Source organism: Microplitis mediator, chromosome 10 (assembly GCF_029852145.1).
Source record: "Microplitis mediator isolate UGA2020A chromosome 10, iyMicMedi2.1, whole genome shotgun sequence".
NCBI lineage: Eukaryota > Metazoa > Arthropoda > Insecta > Hymenoptera > Braconidae > Microplitis > Microplitis mediator.
The window spans coordinates 2612615-2632130 of record NC_079978.1 but is presented as its reverse complement, the minus strand read 5'-3'; the positions used below and the strand labels follow the sequence as shown (position 1 = coordinate 2632130).

The following is a 19516-nucleotide window of genomic DNA, read 5'->3' as shown; positions in this document are numbered from 1 at the left end:
GATACTAGCGGAAATAATAACAAAAATAACAGCGCGACAGTCGAGTAACCGGCAAACTCGAGTCTTCAAAAGCATCAGCAACGACCAGCGATTAAACTCAAACGTGATATGATATGATATGCGAGTGGTGTGATTTAAAATCGACCTGCTGGTGGTCGACTGTACCGTATATCGATTCTTGAATTTACAGCTGTAGCTCTAGGTATACCTATAACGTGCGATAAAAACAGCCAACGAAAAGTCTCGTCATCTTGCCACTGCGGCTGCTCCTCCAATGAAAATTATTATTGCGAATGTACTGAGATAGAGACAAGTACAAGTACATTTACATTTAATACCTGAACCTAATGCAAGTGAAAAAGGTTTGCAGGCTGGTGTTCTGATGGTCGTGACTGAATAGTAAAAGACACGAGCAGAATAACGAGGAGAGACAAGACATCTAGAGCAGAGACCTGAGGTAAAGGGAGAAAATAGAAAATAGAAAACTCAGCAGAACCAGTGAATTGTGATACGAGGGCAGTGGTCGTCAGCAGCACAGGTTCATTTTAATTCAATTGGTTTTGAGTAAAAAAAAAAATCACTAAATATTTTTGACGTTAGTAAGAAAATTGTGATGAGTTGCGGTGACAGTTTTTTTAAAATAAAAAAACTGCTGCGCCACAAGTATTTGAATACTTTTATGTATAAATAATTGCGGGTATTGTTTCAGAAAAAAATACAGCAGCTGAAGATCAGAGAGCGACACTCGAGTACTGTGACGACAAGTTGATGGAATGACGCTGTTTAACCTGTCGGTGTAATAATTTGAAGGTGTTGGAAAAAAAGTATAACAATATATCGATCTGACGTTAATTGTCGAACGCATGTTATTTTTTTTGAGTGATTGGTGTTCTGGTTATAAGTCAATAAGCTGATCAAAGTAATTATAGTTTAATGGCTTTTGACATTACGCGGTTATGAGTAATATTTTATTTTGTTGTATTTTCATTTAGTTATTTCGACTTGACCCATGCTCGATAACGCCCCCTTTTCAACCTCGATATCGTTTAGTTATTGACCTATATTTTTTTCTTTTTTGGTATTGTAATTGTTGTAAAATAAATTGACATTTAGTTCGTTCAGGACAGAGGTTAGGGTCAAATTCTCCTTACGTCAGATCATTTTTTTATTTTTTGCAAAATCAATATTAATTATTAGTTTATCTTACGTTTATTGGTGTTTTATTACAGGTACTATTGATAAGAAATTTACTGCTGACACAATGGCCATGTCACAAACACCGGGTAAATATAATTAATTAATTAATTAATTATTATTTAAGAAAATATTTAAATGTCAAATAATTATTTTAAGGTATTGATCCATGGGTGATTCAACCTCGCGAGAGATTACACTTTAAAGATCAATTCGATGCTCTTAAGCCAAATAATGGAGTTGTTACTGGAGAACAAGCTAAAGGATTCCTGCTACGATCACAATTACCACCGTCAATCCTCGGGCAGATATGGTAAAAAATTTTTATATTTTTAATACTACTAGTATTATCAATAACTGTAATTTAAATAAAAATAAATAAAGGGCACTGTCCGACACCGATGGAGATGGAAAAATGGACATCAATGAGTTCAGCATTGCCTGTAAATTGATACACTTGAAACTGCGAGGTCTAGAAGTTCCTCCCAGTTTGCCACCGTCGCTCATTCAAAGCTTGAAAGTTCCTTTCCCAGGTATGATTTCAATAATTATTATTATTATTATCAATAGACCAATAACAAGATTTAAATGACGAGTATTTTTAAAAAACTAGGTACGGTTCCCAATGTAGCAAATGGTGGAGTGCCAGCTCAACCTCAGGTACAGACAGGCTCACTTGTAAATCTTGGAGGCGCAGTACCGCAGCCTTTGGCTGCAGTCCCACAACCACTAGCAGCAGTACCACGTCCTGTGGTGCCAGGAATACCAGCAGCAGTTCCACGTCCTTTAGTACCAGGTGCTCCAGCAGCAGCAATGCCTCTTGTTAATCCAGCAGTGAGACCTATCGTTCCAGTTCAAATGCCCGCTGGTAAATTATTTTAGTAATGTAACTACAAACTGACCCTTAAGGTCGCTAGGATAATGATATTGGCTAGATAATTAGATAATACACCAATAAACTAACCAATTAATAAATTAGTTTGCACTTGTATCAAGATATATTAGATAAATATAGAAATCCTCAACGCCATTTTGTTATATTTGCATGATGAAACACAGCCTCACGTCAATTTAGGGATAATATGGGTACTAGTGGTGTGGTGCTCGGCACAATTAATAAAACATCGTCAAAACCACCTGCTCGGCCTGCACCACCCTTCATGGGTATGTGATAAATCTCTACATCATCTGTTTGTTATGTGTCTAACTGTCTGTTTCTCTATGTCTGTCTGTTTGTATAAATATAAACATTATTATATATTTTTAACTAATTACTCTACTGCTTCTATCACTCTAACATTTTGACTCTAGTTTATTTATTCTGTCGTAAATAATATTATTTTTAATTGAATAACTTGACTTGGTATTTATCAATCTCATTATATTTAAATTTTTTTCTAACACAAACTGCACAATTTCACAATTTAAAATGCAAATATTATTTCTTGCTACACGAAGGAAATGCAAATACTGTCACAACAACTACCAACGTTGGAGCACCGCCTCAAAGACCTGCACCTCCTGGTAGTATTGGTATGTCCCCAATATTGTTTGACACCTTGTGCACCCACTAACATGGCCACTGTTATCTTAAATAATTATCGTGATTTTAAAAAAATCTTACTGCGGAATAATATTTACAAACATAAATTTATTTATAGGCAGTGGATTTGCTGCAACAACTGGCATAGCACCGCCGCCGAAACCCGGACCGCCTTCATTTCCAAATAGTCCAGTAGCCGCGTCAATAACTGCCGGTTCAATGCAACCACTTCCAGTAGCTTCCACAATGGGCTTAGCACAAGCAGCTCCGATAGTACCACTTAACACCAATCCCACTCCTATAGCAGCTTTTGGAATGGGACAAACTGTCGCACCATTAATTCAACCGATTTCAACAACTGGAGCTGTTTCATCAATACCAGGAGTTATGCCTACAGCTGGCGTTGTGCCTTCAATGCCAGGAGTTATTTCATCTGCTGGAATTGTTCCATCAGTACCGGGAGCTATTCCATCAGTACCAGGTGCTATTCCATCAATACCAGGTGCTATTCCATCAATACCAGGTGCTATTCCATCAGTACCAGGAGTTATTCCTCAAGCTCCATTTTATAATACAATGGGAGGTATACAAACGGTACCAGCCACTGGAATGATTCCATCTGTACCTGGAGCTATTCCATCAATACCTGGAGTTATGCCAAATATACCTCAGGTTCCAACAAATGGAGTAATTCCTCCTGTTCAAACATTGAGTCAAGCAAACGTTGCAATGAACGGTAATGCTGGTATACTTCAGACTCCAGTGTCAACTAATACACCACTCAGTACAACAGCACGACCACCAAGTATGGATCGAGTTGGATCTATTGATTCTCAGCACAGTCAGCACAGCCAACACAGCCAGCATAGTCAGAATTCCGTTACTTCACCACCAGACTGGGCTGTTCCTCAACAGTCTCGACTTAAATACACACAATTGTTCAATACTTGGGACAGAACGAGAACTGGCTACTTGTCAGGACCACAAGCAAGAAATATTATGGTCCAATCTCAACTACATCAGAAAATTCTCGCCCAAATTTGGACTCTTGCTGACATGGATTCAGATGGTAGACTTGGATGCGAAGAATTCGTACTGGCGATGCATCTCTGTGACATGGCCAAAGCTGGAGAAAATATACCAGCAAGTCTACCACCGGATTTGATACCTCCGACTTTCCGCCGTCAACGTCAGAGCAGTGTTTCATCCCAGGGTCTTCCTGAAACTGTCGATCCCTCGGCAGGTATGCCGCAGTCTTCCTTCGAGGATAAGAGAAAAGAAAACTTTGAGAAAGGCCAAGCTGAATTGGAGCGTCGTCGTAAAACTTTGCAGGACTCACAGCGTAAAGAGCAGGAGGAACGTGAGCGTAAAGAACGTGAGGAAGCTGAAAAGCTGGAGAAGATCAGGCTCGAACAGGAGAGACGTCGACAAGCTGAAATTGAAAAACAAATGATGCGACAGCGTGAAATTGAACAGGAAAAAGAGGAGCAGCGATTGAGAGCACAGGAACAAAGAGAAGCTGCAAGAAAAGAGATGGAGAGACAAAGACAACTCGAGTGGGAAACTCAGAAGTCTCAAGAGCTTCAAGCGCAGCGACAAAAAGAAAAAGATATTTTACTAAAACTAAAAGCTAAGAACCAGACATTGACCATTGAACTGACATCACTTAATGAACGTGTCAAAGAACTTTCACAAAAAATTTGCGACACCCGTAACGGTGTATCAGGTGTAAAAACAACCATCGACGGCATGCGTTCAACCCGCGATAGTCAGCTTCAAGAAATGAATGAGTTGAAAAAAAAATTACGGGAGCAGAATCAGCGATTGCTCGCATTGAGTCAAGAGAAAGCCAAAATTGATGCTAAAAATAAAATAAATTCTTCACATGATTCTGCTGGACAAGAAGCCATGAAAATGGCGTTCGCTAATAAACAAATAACACTAAAACAATTGAGAGATAAAATATCTGATTTGCAGCAGCAGATAAATGAGAAAATGTCGGACATTGAAAATAACAACGGACAATTGGAGGATGTGAGGAATCGTATGAAGACTCTCATTAACGATTGCAAAAATCTCTACTCAACATTTGACAATAAACGTTCTAAAATATTGGAACTGCGTGAACAAGTTGTAAATACCGGTGGGATTGATTATACAAGCGCCGCTTGGGCTGAAAGTGCTTGGGGATCAACTGATGAGCAAAATCCCGCTGTCAATGAAGACGAATGGCCGGTTGACAATGCGCCCGCTACTACTGCCGTTGCCGATGAACCAGGAGGTGTCAGAAAGTACCGCGCTCTGTATGAATTCGTAGCCAGGAACGAGGAAGAAATATCCTTCCAACCGGGTGACATTATTTTAGTACCACCAGTCCAGAATCAAGAACCCGGATGGATGGCAGGAGAGATACGTGGACACACGGGTTGGTTCCCCGAGTCGTATGTTGAGCCAGTGGACTCTGACGTCGGATTCGATGACAACAAAGCGTTCGTTCAGCAGGACAGTGTAGAAAAGAGGCCGCTCGAAGAAATCGCCGAGGTACCAGAGAATGTTTCTGATGCTGGATCTCTAGGTGAAGCTCCTGCTGCACGAGTTGACACTACTGCAGCAGTTACCGCTATTCCTACTGCTACTACAAATTTAACCAGCAGTGATGCGGTAGCTGGTGATGATTACTACGTTGCTCTCTATCCCTACTCATCAGCAGAACCAGATGATTTGAATTTCGTTGATGGCGAAATTATCTCGGTGACTAAAAAAGACGGCGACTGGTGGACTGGAACTATTGGTGACAGAAGTGGATTCTTCCCGTCCAATTACGTTGAAAAATGTCAACCAAATATAAATCAGGTTAGTAGAACTATTATTATTATCAGGTTAATAAAAATAAATAATTATAATCATTAATTATTTGTAGGTTCCTGTAGAAACTGTTGCGTCGGCTGTAGCAGTGGCTGCTGTTGCTGATGCTGCTCCATCACAAGGAACACCCGTGAGTATTTTTAAAATTTTTACTTTGATCTTTAATTATAATTTTTTTGTCTAATTACGAGTAATTGTCTTACACCTTGTGAGTGTGCGTGTACTTATAAAAATAAATAATAATTTGTCCTCACTAACGATCCTCATACACCCGAGCACCCTCGTGCTGAGCTAGATGCGTATAACATTTATATGTTTAGTCAGCGGAAAAAACCGCAGAACAGATTGAAGATGAACGACAAGCTGCTGAAGATCGTGCGGAATTACCCGATTTTACAGCAATGGCATCTCAGCAGGTAATGAAATCGTAATAAATATAAAAAAAAACTTGTCTCCTACTCCGATTTCTTTTAACGAATTCGTAAAATATAAATTATTTAATTGGTTAAATTAAATGCATGATAATCAATGAAGATAAATAGTCACGGTGGTGGAATAAATATAATAAATATAAATTTACGCGAATTATTAATTGACTATGGTGGATTTTCCAATGTTGTTTTCTTGGATGCTGCGTTTATTGGATTCCCATCGATTATTCCTGTGTGTCCTTATCGCTCACTGATGCAGTACTACAAGGTAGCATTTTATCCTCCAGATCAATAAAATTTTAATTGCTTTTATGTAATCACTTGTGCTTATCATTATTTAATTTATTAATTTTTAGTTTAATTGTTTCTTTAATTTATTAATTTATTTTAATATTTACAGCTGATTAATTTTTTTTACTCTAGTTTTTTAAATTTAAAATTAATATCGTGATATTAAACTGAAATAACGCTTGTAGACTCGAGGAAAGAAACCGGAGATTGTCCAAGTAATTGCACCCTACCAAGCAACGAGTGCTGAACAACTCGATTTGCAGAGAGGACAGCTCATTATGATCAGGAAAAAGACTGATTCTGGGTGGTGGGAAGGCGAGCTACAGGTATTTTATATTTATCTAGTAATAAAGTTAACTGAACTATGTAATTATTTATTTATATTTGTATTTACACTCAATAAATTGCAGGCTCGAGGCAAAAAACGCCAAATTGGATGGTTTCCTGCGTCATATGTAAAACCATTAACAAGTAGCAGTAATAGAAGTACTCCAGTGTCTCATGGTTATCAAGATTCTCCAACGGATCCTAATGTCGGTAAGTAAATTTTTTTTGCTCTTCTTATCTTGATCTAATTGATCTTGTAGTTAAATTGCGTTTCTAATTATAAAAAGACATACATTTAAAGACGAACGTTTTCGGGAATCAAGTCAAGATTTTCATGAGCCGTGAGAATTTGTACCGATTAAAGAAAATTTTTCTTAGTCAGAGTTTTCTATTTTATCCTAGAAAATTTACGTTATCAAAAAAATTTTTTTGAATCAAGAATATTTATTTTTAGTCGAGAATTTTTTTTTTCTGTGTAGGAAACTCTACAGCCAAAAGGGCGCATAATTTTATTTTCATGGCCAATCGTTTTGTAGACTTATTTTATAGCTAAAAATTAAAAAAAAATAAAATTCAGCTTTAGAATAACTCTACAGTAGGATTAGCAATAAAAACAAAATGATGCGCCCTTTGGCAGTGTTACAATTCCACTCACAACATCTCTACTCACTTACAACTTCACTCAGCCTCAACTTTACTAACAGTTTTTTTTACTCAGGTTTAACTCTACTCAGCTACAACTCTACTCACAACGAATTGGTATTTTATCGATAGGCTGAAATACGTGAGTAGAGTTGAAGCTGAATAAAGTTGTGAGTGAGTAGAGTTGTAGCTACTTCCCTTGAGTAGAGATGTTGTGAGTAAAATTATAACACTGCCCGCCCTTTGAATTTAAAACTCAGTGGCTAAAGCCAAAAGGGCGTATAAAAATAAGTTCTTCTAGAATTAGTGACGTGAAATATTAAATAAAATAAAATATTACAGAACGTGTGATGGCATTGTATCCACATCAAGCTCAGAACGACGACGAGCTGAGTTTTGAAAAAGGGGATGTGATAATTGTTTTATCAAAACAAGAAGAATCTTGGTGGAAAGGTGAACTTAACGGAGTATGCGGCATATTTCCTAGCAACTACGTGACACCCATGTGTGAGTAGTCCACTAGTAGGCAATTTATAACCGTCATCATTGATGATTAAAAGAATCTCATACGAGTAATTACGGATAGACGGACAAGCGTCATAATGACGATACGATGATACCATTAAATAATGACTAATATTAAATTTAAATTAACTTGAGCGATAAATTATAAAATAACCGAGGAAGAGTTGGCTCTAATATTTACTTGTATATTTATTTATTTATTATTTATTACAATTATTATCAAATAGTAATTATTAATTTCTTGTATATTAAATACGTCAGCTGCTTGCTTGTCCGTCCGTTCTCTACAGGGTAAATAAGCATTATCGTTTTTAAAATCCCGTATAATAATCGAGATTACTTAAAAAATGTACTAAATAATTATCGGTGACTTTAAATTATTTATAATTTACAATTATTGTTATCGCATAACGTTTCTGTCAATTCTCATTATCACTAATTTAAATAAAATTTCGCATCTGCTTGACATGCAGCCTAAGGATAACAGCGGAGAGAACTCATCATCGCAGTTTAAAAACTATAATAAATATATTGTGCTACAGTAGTACAATTATTTACATAAAAATACTAATAAGTGAATCATTCAAATGCCAGCTTCTGCGTTTATCAAAAAGTTAATAAAAAAAAATAAATAAATAAAAAGTTAATGGGAAAAAAACTACAACGACAATTATCCAATGGCCATTATGCGCATCGTTTATGCGTGCGGAAGGAAAAAGAAAGGATAGAAAAAATATATAACTATATATACAAAGAATTATATATGCCATAAATTATTAAATTATTTATTAATGAACTCTAGCTCACTATTCTATCATTAGTATTTTATAGATCTGAAACAACTAAATTTTGTATTGTTTTGTTATATTATTCATACATAAGTAGATCATTGTTGTCTTATGTATTTTTTTTTTTACTTTTTTTTTTTATTATTAATTGAAGCTCAAGGAATTAAATCTAGAATCTTTTTTTAAATCACCTGACATTTTTTTTTAATTAATTTATTATTTTTTTTTATTACCGTCAGGTTTAATCGATAAAAGTATCAAATATATATCAATTATTGGATCTTGTTACTATAATGTTATATTACATATTATTATTATTTATTATTATTATATTATATAGGATTTTTGAGTGCTCATTAGCATTAATTATAATAATTTAGTTCCTTTTGTTTTCCAAATGAATTTTTAAATTATTTTATCTCTGGTTTTTATTTTTTATCAAGTAACTCATGTCTAACTACGTTCATTTTATAGTGCAAAGTGTAAACCACTAAATCATGGCCCGCTTTCTTATTAAAAAAAAAAAAAATTTTACAATAATAATAACATGAGTGTGGGTGTAGCAGATAAGAGACAAATTTTAAATTACAAGTAAACGAATAAATTAAAAATAAAAATTAAAAAAATGCACATACTGATTTTCAAATTCTGGAAATGTGGATTTTTTTAGTTTTATTTAATTTACATTTAATTCGCTTATTTAAAATTTTTAAATTGACAATTGTCTGCTACATTTATACTCAGTAACAATAACAATACAATATACCAGAACAATAAATATATGTTATGCAAAAAAGTTTAATATAAGCCCGTTAGTCGATTATAGAACAAAAAAAAAAAAAAAATAATAATAAATATACAAAACGTTTCGGGAAAGTTGTGTTGATACTTTTATGAGACGTAAATATATATGCCTATATCTGTGCTACGTAGTAGAAATGATTAGAAATATATATGAAAAAAAGTAAAAAATCCAAAAAAAAATATATGAGCGTGTCGCGCGTTACCTCTGTTCTTCATTCCTTAAAAAATGTTACTTATTGAAAAGCTATACGTATGTTTGTTTGTCTTGTATCGTTGGAAGTAAAATAAATAAATAATTGCTCCGGCAAATAATTATTTGCGTATGTAAACATATATATATAAACATATATTATGGATACTAAAACGTCGTACTGTTAAAGTGTGAACAAAAATTATTTAATGAGACAACTGGATAGTAATTATTATTATTGATATATTTATTACATATTAATATATATAGAGATATTAATATTATTTGTCTCATGATATTTGTTGACATTTATCTAAATTGTATACAAAATATCCTTCCTGGTGCGGATACACGCATAGATCATATCATATATATCACATGCATTTAAAAAAAAAGAAAACTATATGGACAAAAAATATAAATTATTTAAATAAAAGTATAGCTAACTCGCACATGACGATTCGAATAAAGTGTCTAACTGTTGCAAAATTAAATCCGTCTTAATTTAATTTCATTTTATTTTTATCACGTTATTTTATTTTTCTAATCACTAATTTTAAATAATTAATTATTATACTGGAGTCAGTCGACGTCTGATAATTTTTGGATTTCTATCAAAACGATAAATTTTTTTTTTAAAATTTTTCAAATAATTGCACCTGTAGTTTTTTAAATTTTCTACACGTGCATATTTTTTTTTTATTATTGATGTGTAAAAAAAAATCCAAAAATTCTCTGTCAACTTCAGGATCATTAATTAATTAAAAATTGGTAGTTTTGTTGGTAATTAATTCTCTAGAAAAAATTAAATAACAAGTAAAGTTATTTGTTGTATATATGTATTAAAGTATTTATAAAATATGATGAATATCAAGATGAAATTGAAAATATAAAATAGATATTCAAGTTCTCTTCCTCGGTGAATAATTGGTAAGTGAGGAGATGATTATTTGAGCATGAAGAATCGGTAAGGATTTTTTGTTTTATGTCCAGATGATGATAACTCGAGACTGGACAATTATTCGATTTCGATGCTGGATCCGATGGAGAGAAAACGGCAGGAGTATATTAAGGAACTTATTGCTACTGAGGAGGCCTACATCAATGATATGATTCTCGTCCATGAGGTAAAGCGACATTCATTACTTACGATTGCAAATCATAAATAATTATTATTTATTTATTACTCTAGGTGTTTGAGAAACCACTTATTCAAAGTCTAGTTCTCACTGTCGATGAGGTCGAAAGAATTTTCGTTAACTGGAGAGATATCATTGCATGCAATGACAATTTTCTCAGGTAAAATTTTATATTAAATATTTAATCGTTACTTTAAAATTAATTTCTAATGATTTACTTTTACTTGATCAGAACTTTGAGAATAAGAAGAGATAACAGTGAAGATGGTGTTGTAAGACTGATTGGTGATATTTTATGTGAAAACGTGAGTTTTTATTGTCTGTTTTAAAAATAATATTCTATAAAAAATTCATAATTTCACTATTTAGATTCCGCGCATGTCTGCGTATGTCAGATTCTGCAGCTGTCAGATTTCAGCGGCTGTGTATTTACAAAGTTTGACTGAAACGTCGTCAGAGTTTGTGGCTGTTGCACAGTCATGCCAACAAGATCCTCGAACCAAAGGAATGCCTCTCAGTTCATTTCTTATAAAACCCATGCAGCGAATTACCAAATACCCTCTCATTATTAGTAAGGTATTTATTATATTTTTTGATATCAAGGGAATTCTAAAGAACTAAACCGCAGACTAATGCAAATAATTATTTAATTAATAGATATTAGAGTACACGCCGACTGAGCATCCAGACAGACAATATTTGCAAGAAGCCTTGGCAAAAGCTGAGGAATTCTGTATACAAGTGAATGAAGGTGTCAGAGAAAAAGAGAACAGTGATAGACTGGAATGGTTACAGACTCATGTGGCGTATAATGAAGATGTTTTGCAGGAAAAACTTGTGTTCAATTCTCTGACAAACTCCGCTGGCCCAAGAAAGTTATTACACTATGGAATTCTTCACAAGGTATTCAATTTTTTGCTTACGTTTATTTTCACATAAATAATATTTTTATTAATTATTATTATTTTTTTTTTCAGGCTAAAAGTGGCAAAGAACTCGTTGCATTTCTCACCAATGATTTTTTACTATTTGCTCAGCCATTGAAAACTCTGCCTTCTGGACAACAATTTTCATTTGAGCGAAACGAAAATAATAAATTCAAATTGTACAGAAAGGTAAATTATTGTTGATAATTTAAAAGTATTTATTAGATGAAATTTTTAATAAATTATTCCAGCCGATTTTTTTAAACGAGTTGTCAATGATCGGTGACGGTGAACCGAACGGCAACATAATTCCTACGTCAGACGCCTCTAGGACTCTCGGCTTACGAGATTCCTCAAAGAGGCCGATTATTTTGCTGGCACCGTCGACGAGCGAGTGTTCGCTATGGGCTAGAAAAATACGCGAGGCGAGAAAACAGTTTGCCAAGAACGAGAAAAATCTTTTGCAACGTCAACGCTCCAGTAAGTCACTCCACTGCCTTATTTTAATAACGCAAATAAAAATTTGTGATGAGAAAAATTAATATCGATATTTATTATAAAATGTGTCGCATTGTGCGGTGATTTAGGGCAAGCGCAAATTAGCTCTTGTGGTCGTATCCTCGTTACAGTACTCCAAGGAAGCAGTTTGAAAGCACCAGCTGGTAAGCCGGATGCATGGATCCATTTTATTACAAGGAATGCTGTATAATTTATTTAGCTTTGCTTTTCGCTTAATTAAACTCAATAAAAACATACTTACTAATGAAATAATTATTATTTTAAATTTAAATTTAATTACAGCACTTGAATCTCTTTTTATTTACTTTATAATTTTGCGCACCTAGCACAATAGCATCTTATTAACACAGCATGGCATGATTGTAGTTCGCAGGAGACCTCCAGAAGGACGCCTGTCTCTAGTAGTTGTAGAAGCTGAAGATTTAATCTTAACTAAAAAAGGTAATCATGGGACTAATTTACTTCACTAATATGCAAATACTATTTTTTAATTTTTACTTTGCACGCGCACTAACTGCAAATTTTCTATTCTATCTCTCTTATTTTGGCGGTTTTTTTTTTTTTTAAATACTGACAGTATTCTTTTACTCTAAATCTATCTTACAGTTTCATTTTCATTTTAAAATTACTAGAGTAATTATTGAAATGTTGTCAAACATATGATCAACTTTAATATTTTAATTGCTCTGATTTACTCATTTTTATTAAAAAAAAATTTTAAATGGATCGGGGTCTCGATGAGTGACCTCGGCATGGTAGTAACTGATAAGCTTTCACCGCTGAGTTATCACCTGCGGAGGTACTGGCTGTCTATGCCTGCACCTCCACGAGGTCAAATCTTCTATAAGATTTGAAAGATTGGCAGGAGAGATTTTATGCCATAGGGGATCTGGTACATTATCTCTCTGCAAATAGTTATACCTTTAATTACTTGATTTAGAGCATTCTCAGACAGTGTCCCTAATTTTCAAAAATATCCAATGACCCGACTGTCATAACTGTGATATAAATTTTAAAAAAATTACTCACAGTTGTTACCAATTATGGAATTTGGTAAGTAAATTTTAGCCAAAAAAATTTGAATTATAAAATGGACATGATTTCACTACTCATTGACATCAAACTCCTCATTGATAGCAACTGTAATTAATGCCTCAATTATTTCTTAATTAATTAATAAAATTTTAGTACGGGTATGACAGTTGGAAGTCATTGAGTATTTAAAAAAGTGGGGGGCACTGTCTGAGAATGTCTTCAATTATTATACGATTTATTAATTAATAGGTAAGTGCAATGCATTCTGTAATGTCTCAATGGGATCGCAAGAAGAAAGAACTCCCGTTGTACTCGGTACTAATTGTCCATTGTGGGATACCTCGATGCAATTTTTAGTCAAAGATCTTCATGAGGATACTCTCTGCATAACAGTCTTCGACAAAGGCTATTATACTCCAGACGGTAAAGAAATGATTTAAACTTAATTACTTGATTAACTTTCAACTAAATATAAATATCATCATAATTATTTGTCTTTCTTTTTAACTCAGATTTTCTCGGCCGAGCAGAAGTAAGAGTTTCAGATATAATGAAGGACTGCAAGGATTCATGTGGGCCCATTCAAAAAAGAATAAAACTACACGAAGTTGACACGGGTGAAGTAGTATTAAAACTTGATCTCCGATTATTCGCTAGCTGAAATAATTGACTATAATCATCTACTTTAAATATTTAATAACGATTAGACAAATTGCTTAAGTATACGATAATTATATAAAATACTCTTGGGGAAAGTGCATTTATCAAGTAGAGAAAGGATTTAATATTTTAATTAATCACGTTTATTATATTTTTTTTCTGTATAATTATAATTTATTTATTTTTTTAACAAGTCATAGTTTAGTATTAACTTTTATAAAAACTATAAGACACTAAATTATAATTACATTTAATTAATATCTAGTCGCACTTATATATGTATGATTTTTTTTTTTATTTTATTTTATTTTATTAATATTCATCATACATATATAAAGCAAAAAGATATATACAGTAAGATATAATAGAAATTATTCCATTATAATTAAATTATAAATTCGTACGTAAGCAAATACTACCAATGAATTTTTTTTTTGTCAAAAATTGATACTACTGCGCACGTACAAAAATAAACATTCCACTAAACAATAAATATAATTATAAATATATATAAGTATAGTTATTATTTATATATATATATATATATAGAAATTTTTTAATGATTGTGCAGAGATCATAAAATTATTTACCCAAATGGATGTTTAATTTTCAGATTGCACGTTATTGTCTATTATAAAATATCAGTCGATAAATGAAAAATATTTTATAAATAAATATAAATAATTATCAATTATAAAAAACAAGTTGCTAATCCAATTAAGTCTACTAAGTTAACAATCAATGATCAGATTCTTTACCCCGCGGCTTTTCCATCATCGCCGTGTCCGGTCGGATGTCACCGGGCATTTCTTCGGAGTCGGAAGGAAACTCATAAATCGGTTGGAATCCGCTGAACAATTGCGGCTTGAAATTGTCTGAATCGAATGAATTTTTAATGGCGTCTGTTTCAGTCTCTTCATTTATATTTTTATCATTTTCATCAGCTGCTGTCGTACTGCTTATCGCGTTTTTGTTACGCTCATCAGTATCTTTTTTATCAGCATCATCATCTTTACTTTTGTCGTCGTTACTTTTTTCGTCGTCATTTTTGTCAATTCTGTCATTTGGTTCTGTCTTGTAAATAGAATGGCCACCTGTTACAACACTCCATCCGTTTTGAGAAGATGTGTCAGCACTTATACTCGCCACGAAAGGTGCCATGAAGTTTTGCGGTGACGGCGCGGAACTGGATGAACTTGACGGCTGCTGCGATGGCAAAAGAACTGGGTTTCGTTCGTAAGATTCGCTTTGTCTTCGCAGAGGAGCGCGGGTTGTTGGTGTGTACACATAAGCGATGGGATTTGCGGTGGATGATGAGGCAGATGATGATGAGGAAGCAGGTGACCCGGAGAGAAGTTGGAGAGTCGTTGAAATAGTATTGGGTTTGATACCAAATGGCTGATGATCTTGAAGATACGGTATTATGTTAATACTGGTATCTCTGTCTTGATTATTTCCAACTTTTTCGTCGAATGGACCGTCCTCTGTCTGCTGTTCGTGTTGCTCTGTAGGTACGAGCAAAGGAGTCTCGTGTACTTGACTTATAAATAAAGAAGGGTCAGGTTTCTCGAGTGGATACGGGAAATCTGAGCCCAAACGAACGGGCAAAGGTGGAGAGCTCGGTACTATCTCATCATTATCTTCGTCGTGAGTTAAATTCTCGGGTGGCAAAGGTCTTTGGGGTCCGTGAGTTCCAATTACAACGCTCTCATCTATCGGTTGGCTGTCCGCAGTATTATCCGTGTCATCATTTATGTCAATGGAACCTTTCACCGGATAAACGACGTAAACCGGAGCTTCATCACCGCGGCGGTTTGCTGTATCATTGTCATTATCATCACCCTGACCTTTGTCATCACCACTTTCTGCTGATTGAGCGCTTAGATGCTGAATCATCTGGAGTGTCGCTACGCTGGAATTGCCATTTTTACGCTTGGGAAAAAGTGGTGCCCGAGGTGGCATCGCTGGTGATTCAGCAGACAATTTTTCCATGTCTTCATCATTCAAGCGGGATTTCAATGTCTGGCTGTTTGAAAAAGATAAGCGATTACGCTCGTCGATCTTTCCTTCACCACCATTAATTCCATTGCGACGAAGTGGCAGAGGTTCTTTAGACAGAGGAACACTTTCTGTTACTGGACCACGTATGTCTGGATTACCAATAAGAGCTGCCGGGGTAGGTAGTCTCAGTGCATGGACTGGTGGTGGTGGAGGTGGAGGACTTAATCTTTGAAGGTGTGCTGATGGAGGTGATAAATGACCTGAAGGTGGTATGTGAGAGTGGGGTAGATGTGACTGTGCTGATAAATGTGATTGCGGTGGTAAATGTGATGCTGGCTGCAAATGTGATGATGGTGGTACAGGTGGCCGAGGTCTCTGTGGCCCACGATGGAGCTGCTGCTGTGGCGGTGGGTTTCCTCTTATTGGAACTCTTTGCGGATATTTTCCATGACTGGACACAAGCATTGTTCCAATAACTTCACTACCACGTCGCTGAGAACCCGGTCGGAACTGCGGTAAAATATTTGGCAGACTACTAGGCATCGGACGAATCTTATAACTGTTTTCATTAGGAGCCAGCGGCAATCGTAAGTGGGTCGCAGGGATTTCTGGTGGTGGTCTTCGATGATAATGATGATAGTGCGGATGGTGATAGTCTGGCCGTTGTCCTAAAAGCAAAGGTCTCGAAGCATCAACCGCTGGAGGTGTCAATATTTCTGACAACTGCGCAGTTTCTCTAGGGGTCATCAGTGTCGTTGGAAAAGTTGAAGTCTCCGACACTGGAACTGACTCCGTAGAAATTTCCGGTGCTGAAGTAGGAAATACTACACGATATCCAGCAGCAACGTTGACATTGTCATCTTTAACTTTCTCAGCTACACTCTGCGATTTCTCCGCGTGTTCATTATTGTACCACCACTTCTGTCCATTGTCATTAGCCGGCGTGTACCGATCTTTAATCATCTGACTGGGATACTGATTAACATGAGCATCTGTCGCTATGGGTGCTGCTATTGCCGGCCGTCCTATAGATAAATCAACAGTATGACCCGCTTCCATTGGTTTCATCGAGCTTCCATCTCCATACGGTGATTCAGGAATAGCACTCCCGTGCGCGTAGTACGTTCCTTGGACATTCTGCTTGTTTCCGAGGACAAATGATATTGTGTCCTGATCAGGAGGCACGATAACATTGCTAGCACTTTCTACGACAAGTCCTGAATAACTCGGGAGATTCATCATCTGGTTCTGGTACCCGGTATCCCCGATACCATTCATATTAATCATCTGCCCCGGCCTAATCATTTCTTCATTATTTTCTCCGTATCCCATGTCTCCAAGATTATTTACTGGCATCGGTCGATTAGTTTCCACATTTTGAGGGCTACTTCTCACAGGGTCCGGTTGCGGAGCAGGTTTGGGGGATGTCTGAGTCGTCGGTGCGGCTGTCGTACTGGTCGGTGTCGTCATAGTAGTTGATGTAGTCGTGGTCGTACTCGAACTTGTACTCGGAGTCGACTCAATCATAAGATATTCATCATAGTGATCGTCGTACTCACTGGAGTCATGAACTAAAATTTCATCTCTTCTATTACCCGTACTCTGGATTTTCTCAATTGGCAGCAGCGCATCTTCATAGTCAACGTCGTACCGATCAAAGTTGGACGGAATCTTGGGAGGCTTCCAGGTAGTAACTTGCTCAGTTGTAAGTTTTTTAGTGGTTGTACTTGGAGTAGTTGTCGTCGTAGTTGTCGTACTGGTAGTCGTTGGTTTAGCTGTCGTTGTAGTAGTAGTAGTAGATGTCGTAGTCTTTAAAGTAGTGGTAGTTGGCAGTGTTGTCCTGACAGTCGTATTTGGTTTCCGGGTAGTGGTTCTCGGTACATATGGCTTGCGGGTCATTGAATAGGACTGGGATGTCGACGCCTCACCACCAGCATGATAATTTTTATGATTATTTATAATGTATGCATTGTAAGCAGAGTTCCCACTGCCACCTTGTACTTTAGTATTAGCATACGAGCTAGATATAAGTGGGTATTTATCGCTGTGATATTTTTCGTGATCAGAATAACGTATGGGTAAATTTAAAAAGTCATGGAAACTTGGCGAGTAAGGATTTATTTCGTTCGGATGATGTTGGTCCTCGTCATCGAGTGAGGATCTTACTGGCAAATGTGTGTCATTATCCTCCTCCTCTTGTCCATTCTCGCTTTCTTCATTCTCCATTTTACTGTCATCATTATCACCATTACCATCACCATTTTCATTATTGTTATTGTCGTTATTATTATTATTATTATCGTCATCCTCGGTGTTATTAATATCATACGAACCGGTATAATTGTATGCCGTCAACGGCGGCGCTTTATTGAAGTCAATTTGCCCGGTAACGGGATCCTTCTCCAAGGAGAACGGCTGCCCGCCATTAAAAGCATAGGGACCGTTCAAAATTCTATAACGTAGCGAATTTCCGGTATCTCCTGTTGACTTTTTATTATTCAAATGACCGCCCATCAGTGATTCTCCAGCGACTAGTGTTGTTGCCAGTAAAAACACTACCGACATCGTCATGGCTGTCAGGTACTTCTTCATTGTCTAAATAAAATAAATTTCGACACTTTAATCTACTCTTATTTTTTTACAGACAATTTTAAAAATTCAAGTACAAGATTTTAAATTATAAGTCTATTATTTTTGTCAATTATTAAGACAACTTTTTTGTTGGCTACAAATAAAACGTGACTTGAAATTTTAATTTTTAGTAGAAAAGACTATGAGCCAGGTCCTGAACTAGGACATGACCCAAGTCAGGTTCTGGTCCTTAATTTTTACCAGCAACTTGTTAATTAAATGACAAATAAATAAATAAATAATAAATTACCTGGTGTGAATAAATAATAAAATACTTGAAAGTATTAAATAAAAGTCTTGAATCACTGGTAATTAAAAGTACATTGACTTGTACACGACCGGAAGCATCCTCAGGATACTTTTATTCTCGACTCGTTATATCAGTCGAAATAGAAGACTATTACACTCGGGTAAGGTCACGCGTCCTTGGCAAGCTGTCGAAGAAGACTAAGCTGGAGGCAGTGCGAGTTCGAACTGCATCCGTTGCTTTCGAACCTGATTGCCACCGGGTGAGAGGGAGAGCAAATGCGATTAAGTAGAAGGAGCTGGAGAAGGTGGAGGCACAACCAGAGATAGAGGAAGTGCCGAGTAAAAATGAGAGCCGGAGTGTGAGTAGATGAAGAAATGGATGTGTGACTGGACAAAACAAGGCAAGGCATGTGGCCACGCACAAAACCCGAAGCACCACCAAGAGCAAGATGCCACCAAAAACAACAAGACGACTAACTTGTTGGAGCAGGCATAAAAGAGACGTTACAACCGGGATATAAATGACGAGGGAGTAGCTGAGGATTGAAACGGTACGTGAAACAGTTAGACGATGACCTACATACATACAGACCTGCCCATTCGACGCCCCGGACATCGTGCCAGTTTCTTCGTTTCTTTATGTTTATACATTATCCTCTACCTCTACTGCTTCCATTACATTCTCTGCTTCTACTAATATTTAACGTTTAGATCTTCTTCAGCAAACCACTTTTGTAAGATTACGTTACTTTAAAC

The 19516-nt window shown here is 35.9% G+C and overlaps 2 protein-coding genes across 18 annotated transcripts; one reads left to right on the top strand and one right to left on the bottom strand.

Moving 5' to 3' along the window:
- The first annotated feature begins 105 nt into the window (after nt 1–105).
- On the top strand, nt 106–13919 carry LOC130676210 (intersectin-1). 17 transcript variants are annotated; one of them, XM_057482279.1, is made up of 26 exons: nt 106–457; nt 710–810; nt 1230–1283; nt 1354–1507; nt 1579–1727; nt 1808–2062; nt 2254–2358; nt 2653–2727; nt 2856–5590; nt 5658–5732; nt 5923–6018; nt 6137–6301; nt 6510–6650; nt 6735–6861; nt 7636–7800; nt 10594–10727; nt 10793–10899; nt 10972–11044; nt 11109–11315; nt 11397–11642; nt 11717–11854; nt 11917–12145; nt 12253–12327; nt 12551–12625; nt 13469–13642; nt 13732–13919. In XM_057482279.1, exons 3-26 carry the CDS (start codon nt 1262–1264, stop codon nt 13878–13880), a joined length of 5871 nt encoding a protein of 1956 aa, XP_057338262.1. In that variant the 5' UTR covers nt 106–457; nt 710–810; nt 1230–1261; the 3' UTR covers nt 13881–13919. The 17 variants fall into 17 exon arrangements, with proteins under 17 accessions (XP_057338262.1, XP_057338276.1, XP_057338261.1 ...); XM_057482293.1 differs by having other exon boundaries at nt 106–538; nt 6293–6301; XM_057482278.1 differs by having other exon boundaries at nt 106–538.
- A 111-nt stretch (nt 13920–14030) lies between these two features.
- LOC130676211 (mucin-17-like) lies at nt 14031–19327 on the bottom strand. Its single transcript, XM_057482297.1, has 2 exons — nt 18762–19327; nt 14031–18475 (listed from the first exon to the last, which is right to left on the bottom strand). The coding sequence occupies exon 2, from the start codon at nt 18470–18472 to the stop codon at nt 14618–14620; it is 3855 nt and encodes a 1284-aa protein (XP_057338280.1). The 5' UTR covers nt 18473–18475; nt 18762–19327; the 3' UTR covers nt 14031–14617.
- Between the last annotated feature and the right edge of the window lie 189 nt (nt 19328–19516).

Coding starts and splice junctions, on each gene's coding strand:
- LOC130676210 (XM_057482279.1), top strand. CDS start 1,262: ATGGCCATGTCACAAACACCGG. Junction 2,728..2,855: donor TGCACCTCCTGGTAGTATTG/GTATGTCCCCAA, acceptor ATTTATTTATAG/GCAGTGGATTTGCTGCAACA. Junction 6,862..7,635: donor TCCAACGGATCCTAATGTCG/GTAAGTAAATTT, acceptor AAAATATTACAG/AACGTGTGATGGCATTGTAT.
- LOC130676211 (XM_057482297.1), bottom strand. CDS start 18,472: ATGAAGAAGTACCTGACAGCCATGACGATGTCGGTAGTGTTTTTACTG.